The sequence below is a fragment of the Lathamus discolor genome, chromosome 1 (genome assembly GCF_037157495.1).
Source record: "Lathamus discolor isolate bLatDis1 chromosome 1, bLatDis1.hap1, whole genome shotgun sequence".
Classification (NCBI taxonomy): domain Eukaryota; kingdom Metazoa; phylum Chordata; class Aves; order Psittaciformes; family Psittacidae; genus Lathamus; species Lathamus discolor.
Genome location: NC_088884.1, coordinates 19,924,418 through 19,938,069, shown reverse-complemented (window position 1 = coordinate 19,938,069; position 13,652 = coordinate 19,924,418). Strand labels below are relative to the sequence as shown.

Genomic DNA, 13,652 nt, shown 5'->3' with positions numbered 1-13,652 from the left:
AGCTGCTACGTGCCTACCTAAGACCTTTTGCTGAAGAGAAAGAGGTGAAAATATATTCATAGTTAGGCACTTCTTTGTGTTCTTTATTGATGAAAATAGATTTTCCCTTCTTTCAATTAAAAGTTGTGAAAATTCTGTTGAATGTTACTAGAGAAGATAGTTTATATTTTTTTATTCTGTAATTTTGTTTTCCCCTTCATCACAGGTTTTTGAGCAGTAAATATATGCTGCTTATAACAGCACTTAGGAAGATCATTACCTCATTTTGAATTTTTTTGGCTTCATCTTTTATTATTGGGCACTGGAAAGGGACATATGAAAAGGGGACAATGTTATGAGGGGTAGTCTGATATTCTTGATTGGTCTCTGGAGAGGACAACTCAGAGGACACATTGGCTAGACATGCAGAGCAGTGTTCATTACTGTTCTATTTGGCTGAAGACAATATCCTTAAAGGCAAAAAAAGTTTGAATATTCTGTAAAAGCTTCTAATAAGCCAGAATGAGGATGTTTTTTTCTGTACTTATTCGTTAATTCAGATGTACTACTTTAAATTGATTTCTTTTTCCATTTTGTATTTTAATTTCTCCGCCTCTTCTGGACCTGGCTTTTAAGTTCGAGTCTTGACTGATTTTAATTTTTTATGATTTAATTTATATAGTAATAGTATTTTCAGTGCAGCCATGACATAGATTCACTGGCCAAAAGTATTGTAGATACAGACCCGAGGTTGTCTGTTGCTATGTGATGCCAGTCTAAAACATCAGGCTGGGGAAACATGAAATAAGATACATGCTTACAGGAGAATAGTCCTTTCTTGTTTTCCAACCAGAACAGGCAACGTGAAGGTAAATGTGTCTTAGGTCTATTCTTCCTGCTATAGCTCAACTATCATAAGTGACAACAGGGACCAGCTGGAGAAGTGACAGTGATTGTGATATGAAAGGGTCTGGTTTGAATGTGTCTGAGCTCTCGTTCTGGACCATTTTTTTGTGTTCATGCATGCTGAGTGTGTCAGGAGGCCATGTTTCAGCACTGTCTTGTGGGGCTTTCATCTGTAGCACCACATATGTTGCTGTGACTGTTTTATCCAGGAAAGTGGTAGGAGGCCACGGTGTGTGTTTTAACAGTGCGTATTTAAAAGTGTAGCCATAGTACTGATGGAATAGTGCAATTTAGTTGACCTGCTTTCTTTAGAATAAGGAGATTAGAGCACAGCTAGTTTTTTTAGCATTCTGGAAGACACGTATACTGTGGGCCAAATTTCTTTTCTTCCAAAAATACTAACATGCAGGAAGAAGGCTCAAGAAACATGTTTTGATTGTGTGATGCTCAGATTGCCTCACCGTTGAACTAAGTAGAGTAACTATGACATAGGTCTGTCCCTGTTATCTTTGAGGGACCATACATTGCTGTTAGTTGCCGAAGTTCTGCTCTATCCTTCCCCCTCATCTGGTGGTGGAAAATAGAGAGGTGGGACCAAGAGCCGTTCACTGTACTTACTGGAAATACTCTTCTGTTGAACAAATTCTCAGTTGACTTTCTGAGACCTGAATACACATCTTGAGGCAGCATAAAGGAAGTAGAACTGGAGCTCACAAGCTGGGGGCTCACAAAGAACATGGAGCTGGTGCCCTGTTTTGTAAACCCTCCTCACAAAACACTAATGGGTTGTAACTCAGTAATAACCTTAAAAAATATGTAGTTGCTGTAATTTATAAAATCACCATCATTGCCCTTAGTAGATTCCACAAGAATGTAAGCCAGCTGGATTTGAATCTTGTGGCTGTTTGAGAATGTCCTTAGATATTTAATATTACTCCTGTGTTTTCATATCCCAAGCTACTCTATGGAGTTTCACATCTAGGCAAGAACTGATATATTAAGTATATTCTCTGGAGTTGTGTTTGTGCTGATCTCGCAGCCAGAGTGCTTTATTAGTGGATTGCTTGACTAATTGCTACTGGTTAGGTACCTGGCAAGCCTAGGGGGGAGCTGTCTCATCTGTCAGTGGATAAGTGAATTGCTTAGGAGGCTGTATGCAGTTCCTAGGTTTAATATTCTGCAGGATCTTGGAGAAATATTGGGTCTTGGAGAAATATTACGTCTTGGACTTTATTTTTGCGGTATTCAGTATGATGCAAGGCATTTGGCCGTAAAATAATTCAGCTTAAAATAAACCTCTGGAGCTACCTGGTCCATTCTCCCAGTCAGAGTGTGACCAAATACATAGTTAAATTGCCATTAAAAAAGTAATTAGGATGAGCATAATATTTTCCTCTTTTAATCATTGGAAACATTCTCTAACTGCCATGACCTGATTAAAAAGAGAGCAAAACCAGACAGTACCTTTTGCACAAGGAGCTAGTGCTGATGGTGTAAGTTTTGACCAGCAAAACAGTAGAATTTGTGCTTAATTTTAAAAATATAGATAAGTATACAGAATACAGTTTTTAAAGAAAGAGTACCAATTCCATTTCCTGGTAGAGCTATATTATTCCATTCATTAAACTGAAGTAGTTTTACCATACATGTCCAAATAAAAACTTTTCAGTAGCCAATAATGTGTCTTGTCCTTTCACCAAAAAAAAAAGTGGTTCTGGAATTATGAATGTAGATTCAAATGCTGGTGGTTGTATTTAAATGCAGGAATCCCTTCTGCTGCCAGAAGGAGGTAAAAACTGAGTTCAGCTCTTCTTCGGGTTACACTTTATGTAGTATGAACCCTGAAGTGACATTTCCAGCTCCTAGTAGGGAAAGCAAATTGGTAGACTGTGCAAATCTTTAGACTGTATAACCTCTTCAGGGTATCAAGGTATGTGCTGATAAGAAAATCCTAAAAATCAAATAAAACAAGTATCTGGTACAAATAGCAATAACAAGGTGATTGAAAGCACAGTTTTATGCAGCATTTAACAAACAACTTAGATATTTGTGTCTGGATGTGTGAAATAGGATCAATTAGTTTTTGTTGTAGCACTTATTTTCCTTCCCCATCTTATTAGTACAATATGCCAGTCAAATTCAGTCATAGGACAATGCTGAATAAAAAAATGAAGAATGGGAGATCAAAATAATATGAAAAGAATGAATGAGTGTTTCATGAACCTGTGTCTATTATTACATTTATTATAATTGTGAAACTTTATTTGGTAGTCTAATGAAACCAAATTAGGTGGCTACCAGGGAGTGAACATGCATAAGAATACACTGATGTTACTGAGACCACATTAGTCCTCCTGAGTCCTAAAGAATGTCATTTGGAATTCCATTAGGCAAAAAAAGAAAAAATATGGAAGAATAAAACAATAGTTAAATTGTTTGATCTGATGATGAAAAAATGTTAGTTCTGTTTCTTGAGAACGTATGGTTTTCTGTGTTCTTATCAACTGCAATATATATATATATACTGAGATTGTCCCCATTTCTGTTCCTGTATATTGCTTTCTTTTACACCAGTCCTCTCAAAAATTGACTTAGTCACTTTTGAATCAAATAACATGCGTAACACAGCATCTGCAACATCACTCACTGCTAGTGTACAGAGCAGATGTAATGAAATCGTCAGTATTTGCTTATCATATAACTTAAGAAACAGTCTAACAGTATTATAAAATTTCTGAGAAGTTTTGGTGGTTTGTTGTTTTTATTTCTTAATTAAACTTGGTGATGTATAAAAGCGGTCCCTGTTCAGGTCCAACCTTAACAGGTAATGTCCCTGTGCAAGTTGTAAACTTAGCATTCCCATGGGATTTTTTCCTGTTGCTGGTGTTTTCTTCCAGGAGCACAGTAAAATGTAAAATTAACAATTATACTTAAAATAAGAGTGGAAAATATGCATGGTATCAAAAATGCCAGTCTAAAACTGAAATTTCTTGCTATGCATGATGAAGATATCAAAACTTGCACCATTTAAAACCAAAGCCGAATTCAGGGTCAGTCACTCGGAGCCAGCCTTTTCCTTAGGCAGGCACCCCAGCTTCCACCTCATCACCCACTGCCCAGCCCTTGCTGGCTGTCCCTTCACCTGGCTTGGCAGCTGCTTTCAGCATTCACACAGCATCGCAGAAGACAGCGATGGCTGAGGTTGGCATTAAGGCAGCAGGGCAAGGGGGCAGTTGGGTGGGTTTGGAAGCTCTTGGGGTGCTGTGAGACCAAAGCAGTACTGCTGCTGCATCCGTTCTGCCTCTTCAGAGCCCTGAACATGAGCTGTGTGCTTTGCTTCACTTCACCACCTGCTGGCTCAGCTAACCTGGCGTGAACCGGTGGTGGGGCTGCTGTCTGAGGGGTGCATTAGGTGGTCAGATATTAGCGGCCTTTTGTATTTTTTCTTTGTTTGTTTCTTTCTTTTTAATCAGATCTTGCTCTCTCCTGAGCACGCTCAACACTCACTGGCTTCTTCCATAAGAGCTGGGGTCACTTAACACTTTGATAAGTATGTTCTTTTGTCATGAAGCAGAAGAAAAAAAGTCAGTAGTAACATGTTTCAACTAGTGTGATCTGAACTGGGACCACCAGGCTGAGTTTTGGTTGCTTGTGTCACTAATATCCTGGAATGCCATGCTGTGCAGCACAACCAATAACCCAGGAATTGCAATGCAACACATCATGAAACATGGTGACAGTTGAAGTGTAACTGTGACTACTGCTAAAATTAGCCTTAAATTGTTCTATCTTATCACAAGCATTTTTTTTTTTAATTCAGCAATTGATTCAGGTGGAAGAACTTTACATAGACAATCTGAGATGACAGAGCCGTATTAATCCCCCATTTTGTTTGTGCACGAATTTCTTTAAATAGTTTCTGTTCTTCTCTTTCTACTAGCATCCTCATTTCTTTGGTAGGCTTATCTACCAGAGTTATGAAGGCAAGAAAATGTATGTGCAAAATCTTTACTGTTTTGAGAAGGTCCTTGCTAATTAATAATTCCTCTACCCTTTATTTTTCCTGTCTTGATACAAAATTTGAGCTACTTCATTTTCTGTGTTCCTCAGCATCCCATTTACCTCCCTAGTCTGTCATGTTTCTCAGCTAACAGATGAGAAAACTTCACTTTTTCATCCTAGTGGGAATTATTTTAAATCTTCCATGACCATTTTCACAATCAAATAAGAGCAACTGTGCTATGAGATACAGTGAAGTAAAGGAGGAAGATGGTGTGATAGGAAATTTTAGTATCTTAGATAATTCTATGCCAACTGGGATAGACACCTATACATTTATCTTCTGTTTCTTGGGGGCTTTCTTTTGTTTTGCTTCTTATAGCAATGGCTCAGCTACGTCAGAAGACCTTTTCTGGAAACTGGATGCTCTACAGATGTTTGTTTTTGATCTTCACTGGCCAGAACCAGAATTTGCCAGCCATTTAGAGCAAAGACTTAAACTCATGGCCACTGACATGATAGAAGCCTGTGTTAAAAGGTACAGTTGAAATGATAAATTAAAAATTTGGAGACATTTGAAAATTAACATAGGAGTAGCCATACTGGCTCACAGAGGTACACCTATACCAGAATCCTGACATGGGAATCAGGGCAGCCGTAAAGAGATCATGACTTGTATGTATTTCCCAACATCTGGCAATCAGCAATTTGGCAACGTCTGGGAATTACCAAGGAGAATTTCTGCACATGTTGTGAATAGACCATTGAAAGTGACTAACCAAATGTATTTTCTATTCCATATTTGTGGTAAGTACTAACAAATCTCAGAAATCTGCTAGAAGAACTCCTTTTTCATTTTGTACATTTCCTTTCTCCATTACTATCTTATTATTTATATTCAGTTAATAATACTACTTAATTTGTCACTATTTTAGAGTAGCGTATCTAAAAAATATAGAATCATAGAATCATAGAATAGTTAGGGTTGGAAAGGACCTTAAGATCATCTAGTTCCAACCTCTTTGTGGATTGGATTTTGGTCTGTGATACCAATCCTGACATCTTTGCTGCTTGCTTTTGTAGAGAATAAGAAGGTTCTGATGGCAGTAAATGAAGGCTTAATTAGTATTGTACAATGATCCTAGTGTCAATACATAAAATGTATTAAGATTTTAGAGTTAATGCATAACATACTAGTGTTTATACACTAAGTATGTTTAGTATGGTCAAACATACTGTACGTCAGTTAAAAAGAAAGTACATTATATCCACAGGATGGATTGTATTAGACAGCAGTGACTCAGAAAAGAATGATGGAACTATTCCATTGTAACTCTTATTGTTATACTGACATGTTTTATAAGACTTATTAAGATGGAAGTGGGATGCTTCTTTCTTATCTCCTTAAAACGTTTTGTCAGTTTCTGGTACCCACATTTAATAATAAGGGTAGAAATAAAACATTACTTTTATATTTATGTATTCTGAACTATTATTATTTATTTCAGTAGCATTGCTCCTTATTTGCACCTGTGTGAGAAGAAAAGAGGGATTTTGTATTATGTATCGCCCGATACATTTTACTTTTCAAGTACATATTAATATTTGCTTAATAATAAACTCGTTTTCTTCACTAAAATTCACTTCTGTATTAAAAACAGAAGAGCATTTTTTAATAATATTTCTTAGAAGCAGCTATTTGGTATGATAAACTTATTTTTAACATAGAAAGGTTGGAAAATGGGCATTTTCACTGCTTTAAATTGTTCTTAAGTCTTCATACAAGGAAGAATACTGTTACATAGTAGTCAATAAGATACTATTATTATTCAGCTGAATTAGCTGAAGCAGTGCAGCCTTGAGATTGCCACCAATGCAATTGTTTGTTGAATTGGTGGATATTCTGCACATGCAAAATTTTCTAAGGTACTCTTATGTGCGTGGACATTGTAAGCCAACATGTTCAGTAAGGTTCATAAGTTTGTACACTGGTTGGTCAGACTTATCAGAGAAACTGATAGGATGGATTGTGTTTTAATAAACAGGACAAGAATTGCATTTGAACTCAAGCTGCAAAAGATGAACAAAACAACAGACTTGCGGATCCCTTCTTCTCTGTGTACGATGTTTAATGTCTTAGTTGATGCCAAAAAACAGACAGCTAAACTCTGCATACTGGATGGGGGGCAAGAGGTAAGTGGAATTTTGTATGTTTAATTCTTGTGTTTGGTTAGTATGAAACACCTTACACTGCAGACAGTCCTTTATAGATTAATTTCAAACTAACTGAAATGTGTCACGCAGCTGTGCTTGTACAGGAGCATGCATAGACAGCTCCCTAGAAGCATCACACAAGACACAACCCTTCATCTTCAGATGCTTCTGTAATTTATTTGCTTTGACCTGTGAGTCTTGAGCATTCAGAGGATTTCTTGACTCACAACCCCTCTGGGATTTTTTCTTGGGTTGCAGCAGAGAAACAGCCATTTTCAGGACTCTTGTAATAGTAAAATAGAGCCATTGTCCTTTGCAGCCACGTTGTAAGTGAAGAGGGTTTGTTTTTCAGTGGCTCATATGTCCAGCATTCATACCTGTGTACATGCTGAAAACAGAGGAAAGAAATAATCAGGTAATTTAATGGGATCTCTTTATTTGGTCTCCAAGGACAGGGACAATTTTGGCAGTAGTCTGCTGCCAGTACTGTCATGGAGTGGAGCTTTTGAAGGATATATAGACTTCACTGACTATGTCCTTCCCATGTTGTCACTCTCGGCAGGAATAATCTGTGAAGTGAAAAAGGCATACTACATATGCTGAGATCACCAGCATAAAATTAAAACTGTTCTTGCTGTGCTACTGCATTAGCAGTGTAATTTTGTTTCATTTGGTTTTGGATAGAGGGTAAAAACATTAGTCAGAATCTGGCAGCAAAAATTATGTCAGCTTTAGTCAGTTTCATGTTTACATTATGTGGTCACATTGTTTTTGTTGATTTTTCCATTTCTTTACCGTGCTCTCCATTTTATTGACTCAGCTTTCTAAGGTAGTGTATTCAATGTAATTGTCTTTTTTTTTTTTTTTTTTCAATTCAATGAGACATTCATCAATTTCCTGTTCTACCCTGTCTGTCATCTTTATTTTTCCTTTTGGTTTTCCGTGACATGAACCAGTTTGCTAGCCAATGGGTAAGTGTCTTTTTGTTGTTGTTTTTTAACCTACTTTTTTTCTTTTAACATCCACTTTTTATTTTAAATGGTAATACTGGTTTTCATGTTAACTTGTAAGCTGAGCCCTCAGAATTACTTTACTGCCTACCGTTGCTACAGACTGATCATCACCTTCTCAGTTCTTTCCTTGTTCATTTTCTAGGAAGGGTCTGTATGAATTCTTCTCTTTTGTGCTTTTCAGACCCAGTGTCCTGTCTTACTGGATCATAAAGTTTTGAACCCTTTCACCTCTCAGTGAGGCAAAAGAATTTGTTTCAGGCTCATCAGAAGTAAACCACAACTAGCAACTCTGGCTGAGGCTGATGCTGCCATCTTATACTTAAGTGTCCAAGCAGTAACCTGCAAACACACCCATGCACACCCTGCTTTGTGGACACGCAATACCAGTACCTCCATAAAGACTGCAGACAGGTGGTATAGCCTCATTCCCCCAGCCATGCCATTCCTCTTGCCTGATCTGGGTAATGCCTCCTGTGCTGTTAGCCAGTCCCCTCAAAGCAGAAGTTCAGCATTTTGTAGCATTACTATAAAAGCCAAAGTTCAGTAACCTTTTGGACTGCCAGTCTTCACCAGATTCTCTTCTGAAATCCTCCCATTCTCTGGACTTTCAAACTCCATCATACACTCTTCACAACGCCAAAACAGAAATACAGCCTTTATTCCCTACTGGGTCTGACCATTACTCTGAATCCAGTGATTCATTTGACAATTTAGCACATCTGGGATGAAATACATACTTTTTTCAATGGCCCCAAATTAATCTTCATTCAGATTCATCTAATAAACCAAAGGAATCTCAAATTCTTCACATATTAAAAATATCAGGAAATGTGGAAACTTCCTTCTTTCACATAAAACTTCAATTCTTGTCTATCAGTTTCTTCCATTTCTGAGGATTTTTTTGAAGGTTACAAAAAAATAGGCTTTTCAGTTGCTTGTAGCTGATATGGTTGCTTAAAATGCTTCAAGTTTTGTTGGGTGAGACACTTCTGGAATCTGGCCATCTGTCAAAGCAGTCAGATCATATAGCATAAACATTTGCAGCTCTGGCTCTACAGCAGCTCTGGCAATTCTGGTAATTCCTACTTAGCCACTTGATCGTGAAAACTTTCCCATATTGACTTTCTTTCCCTCAACCTCCTTCATCTTCATTTTAGCATCAAAAATGGTCTTTCTGCCAGTCAAAAAAAGCATTCGCTAAGGCCTAAGTTAACATTTTTTAAAAGGCACGTTTGTTCACATAAAACTCAACACTGAATATCCACCTGACAGTTTCTAGAACTTAATCTGCAAGTGATGGAAGGTGTTATTTAGTGAGATTGTTAAACTCAAACATCTTCAATACAGCATGCTCCTTCCATTCCCTCTACAGAGCTGTGATCAGTTTTCTACCTTGTTCAAGTAGTCAGATGTGGAAGTTTTCACCCTGTGTTGTCAGATAGAAGGGAATTCTTACTTATGTAATTAGGGAATTCTGGTCATGGCTAGCAATCATAGCACCTTGGGTTTAAAGCTCAAATTAGATAGAATCCCCAGGTTTTCCTGTTACTTCATGCCCCCCTCACCATGCTCCAAAATGTCTTCCAGTTAAGTCCACTCTCATTAAGAGTTGCTAAGAAGTCTACCATTCGGGAGGGCTCCCCTCCTTGCCTTCTGGATGTCATCTTAAAAACTAAAAGAAGCTATCCATGTGTTTGGAAAAGAGGTGGGGATTTGTCTGCTTTCACCAAGCAAGGAGAAAAGGAGGAGTGTTTACATCACCTGCAAGTGCTTGTTTCAGGATTGTGCATACAACCTTGTCAGCTCATACAATTTTACTGTTAATTCTACTGTATTTGCCATCTTCTCAAATTGTGTCTTCTGGAGTCAAATAACCTTCCCTGAGGATCTGAAGGTTTTTGGGTGTGGCTGTTTTAGTGGAATTCATGAGCTGAGGAGTGGGTTAAAAAAATTATGATCTCACAGACTGCAAAATAAATCTTGAGAAAAAAAATCAGATTTGAAAAACTAAAACATTATTAATTTTGTTAGCTTGTGATTTTGTAATAATTTGATTTAGTTTTTCTTGGTCATGCAGTGAAGTTACTGATTATATTCAATTCCTACAAAATTATATTTGCCTTGTGATGAGGGAGAAAAAAAAAAAAGGAACTGATCTTAGAGCATACATAGATCCATCCATTTAATGTGCTGTGGAGGTGAAGTTGCAGACACTTACTGGAGGGACAACTGTGATTTTTGATGTATCGTAGAAATATGCATAGTATCAACATGCATCTGTAGGAGAAAGATTACTTATTGTTTTTAGAATAAGATACTGTTGCCTTCTGAAAAATGTGTGAGCAAGAGATGTCACAGGTAATTTGGAGTGATTTAAGTCCTTAGTAGTTCAAGAGCATATTATATTGGTCAAGACATTAATATGGTTAAAATAAAATATATCTGAAATTGTGTAAAGTTTCTTTGGTGTATTTCACATACACTCTTTCACTGTTCCAGGATGTTTGCTGCTGCTTATCTGAGATGTGTATTCACATTTTCCAAGTGTTTTTTAAACTTCAAAAGAAATTAAAATTAAAAAATTAACACATTTGATGTTGGTACCTGTGGCAGATACATATGTGTGGGCAAACACATTTCACAATTTTATTCTCTCTTAATTTAAGCACAGGTTCAGGAGGTACACTGTTTATAAAATCATTCCTAAATATAATAAGGAGATCAACTTTAATGTTTTGGTTTGTATGGCAACTCTGGGACAGATGAAAAATATCCTTTAAAAACTTAAAGCTCTGAAAACTATTCAGCTGGCAGCTGCTAAGTTAGGCTAATGTTTATACTGACCTCAGTACTTTTACTCCAAGCATTATCCTGTTAGCTGTTCCAAGTAGCCTTGAACTATGAAGGTAGGGTTAGTCTTTACAAGTCACATTTTCTGTGAAGTGGCTATTGGGGACAATCTTTGCTGTCAGATAAATGTTTCTAAAGGAAGAATTACTGTTTAAATTGATGTGTTTCCTTGACAGAATGGGATTCCTAGTTCCTGTTAATTTCAGTAAGGAACTCTGTAGTATTATCTAAAGTCTTTCAGATTCATTTTAAAAGCATTTACTTAAAGACACCTTCTTTATGAAAAAAGCTAAAGAAAAAGCCTATGGAGAATGAAGTCTGTTTTATTATGCCTTTTATGGCCTATTAATTTGTTACCATCTATTCTGCTTTGTTGATGAAATTTTAATTTTGCCCTTGCTTGAGCATATTGTAAGATTTGTATAAACTGCAGCTTACTGTGCTAACAGAAAGGCTCTTTTAGGATGAACAATTTGAGCTCATTTTATTTCTAGAGGACATTTAAAATAACTTATGAATGAGAGTTGTCAGACATGAAATGCTGTATTAATTAAATCTTATTCTAGTCTTTTTGCTTCTCCAGCTAAACCAACCCTTTAGAAAAAAATACATGGCCACCTTAATTATATAGGAGAAGACAAAAAGTATCCTTCACATTCCTTCTCCTGAATAAGAATAAGAACTCAATTCATCTAAATAATAACCCCATTAGCTGCTTAACTCAACAGTGTACATGGGAAAATTTTCAACAGAGAATGTAAGGAAGTCTTGATTGGGTGGATCGTTTTCAAGGGCTTGTTCTTCTGATGTTCAAAATGATAATTTTAAGTAAATCTGATCTGGCAGGGTTATCAGCTTTGCATCATTTATGACTTATGACAAAAGTGTGTGTTCAGATACATGCTAATGCTTCTTTCTCTTTTCAAATACAGCAACAATATCATTCAAAAATAGATGACTTGGTTGAAGAAACTGTTAAAGAAATTATTTCACTTCTTGTTTCAAAGGTAAACCCATTTAGATTTTAATTTATAATGAAGCAGAAAATATATCTCTAATTATTGAACTTCTGAAATGTCTTTCAATATCACAAATGTCCTATACACAATGAGATTGTGGGGGAAACAGCATAATTTGCAAATAATAGTCATGCAAACAATATTGAATTTGCAAAATTAAATTTTACAACCCATTAGGTAAACAATTTCTGTGCAACCTGCACAGAATACCAAATAAGTTTGTCTTCTGTATTTTTCTTATATATAAGAACTGCAAGCAGCTAGTAGAACTGGTAGGTTTTAATATATCAATATTATCTTAAGTAGTATGGGTGTTTTATTTTTTGTTTAATTTTTCACATGAAAACTTTCTTCGTATCACGCAGGAGTATTTAAATTTTGTATTTAGAGGCAGACAACATCCAGAGTGTTGGTATAGTTTTGTAATGAGATTTTGGTCCACAAATCATTTAATTTAAAAATATTTTGTCAGTCGTTATTTCTTGAAATTGACTTTGTAGGTTAAAAAGAAAATATGTTTTGATATGATATAGGCACTTGGAGAATAAGTGAAGAAAACTTAAACAATGTCTTGTGTTACTGTAGTGCCTCTATTCCAGTAAAAGTCTTAAGTGCTTGATATAAAAAAAAAAAGCTTTCAGTCCCTAATAGTTTGAGGGACACAGCAAATAATGACACAAAAAAAAAGACTTCATAAGAAGTTTTGTTATCTATGCATTGCAAACTACCCAGAAATATCTTATTTTCAACTAGGAGAAATAAGCCATACTTTCACAATTTGTGCGTTAGTGGCAAAAATACAACTCTGGTCACATTTTCATCAGGCCTTCGTTTTCACTTGTCACAGCTTGCTGGCAGGGGGTGGGGGAGTAGGAATCTCCTTTTGGATTGACACCCACCATGCTTGCACAGGAGTTGAAGAGGAAGGCTTTGTAGAATCATTGTAGAAGTTTAAGCAAAATGTGACCACTTACTGATAAATGTGTAGAAATGACACATTTTTTCTCTAAAGGGAAGTTTTGATGTAAAAATAACTACAAATGGTTCAAGTCGATAGTTTTGCATTTTACATGCCACCTGTCATCGCTCCAAACTAACCTGTCAAATTCTGGTTTTAGTGTATTGAAGAGGAAGAAAATGGAATTTAACAAAAGCGAACCGTCTAATTATCTTGCTTAATATCTGAGATTATAGAAGAAGGGAGAAAATAGTAATATTTCTCCTGGATATATATACAAGAAATTCAGAGACAACTGCTGTCAATACAGAGGGATATTCCTCATTAGTTGTTACATATACTATTACCAGAGGTTGAAATCTTGAAATATGAAGCAAATATTCTGTGTGATTGGCTGATCATTAGAAGCTTAACTAGCCACTCCTCACATGGGATGTGAAATGCCAATGACATCCTGATTGCTTCTGTTTCAAGGCTGAAAGCCTCTGAGGGTATGGAGGAAGGCTGATGTTTCATTTGTGATTTTGGCCAGGAAAAATGCACACCAGTGTGCATGATATTCATGTGTGGTCATTTTCATCTAATATATTTTCATTATGTTTTAACCTTTGCCTCTGTGTTATTTCTTCTGTGTTCCAGTGGAATGTGTTTCAATCATTCTTTTTAGCTGCAATTCATCTATGAAAATGAAAAGATCACTTTCACTTCAGTGAG

At 36.4% G+C, this 13,652-nt stretch overlaps 1 protein-coding gene across 8 annotated transcripts in view; it reads left to right on the top strand.

The window, feature by feature from the left end:
• Positions 1 to 13,652, top strand: part of CADPS2 (calcium dependent secretion activator 2) — a 315,891-nt gene that overhangs the window by 267,338 nt on the left and 34,901 nt on the right. For 7 of the 8 annotated variants that reach the window (XR_010608797.1, XM_065663295.1, XM_065662857.1 and 4 more), the window contains 4 exons: positions 5,267 to 5,422; positions 6,930 to 7,077; positions 8,055 to 8,069; positions 11,894 to 11,968. Coding sequence is in view for 7 of the 8 variants with exons in the window: in XM_065663295.1 (XP_065519367.1) it covers positions 5,267 to 5,422; positions 6,930 to 7,077; positions 8,055 to 8,069; positions 11,894 to 11,968 (394 nt within the window). In the remaining variant the exon portion in view is untranslated. The remainder of the gene's footprint in view (positions 1 to 5,266; positions 5,423 to 6,929; positions 7,078 to 8,054; positions 8,070 to 11,893; positions 11,969 to 13,652) is intronic. The other variant, XM_065662937.1, reaches the window with a different exon arrangement.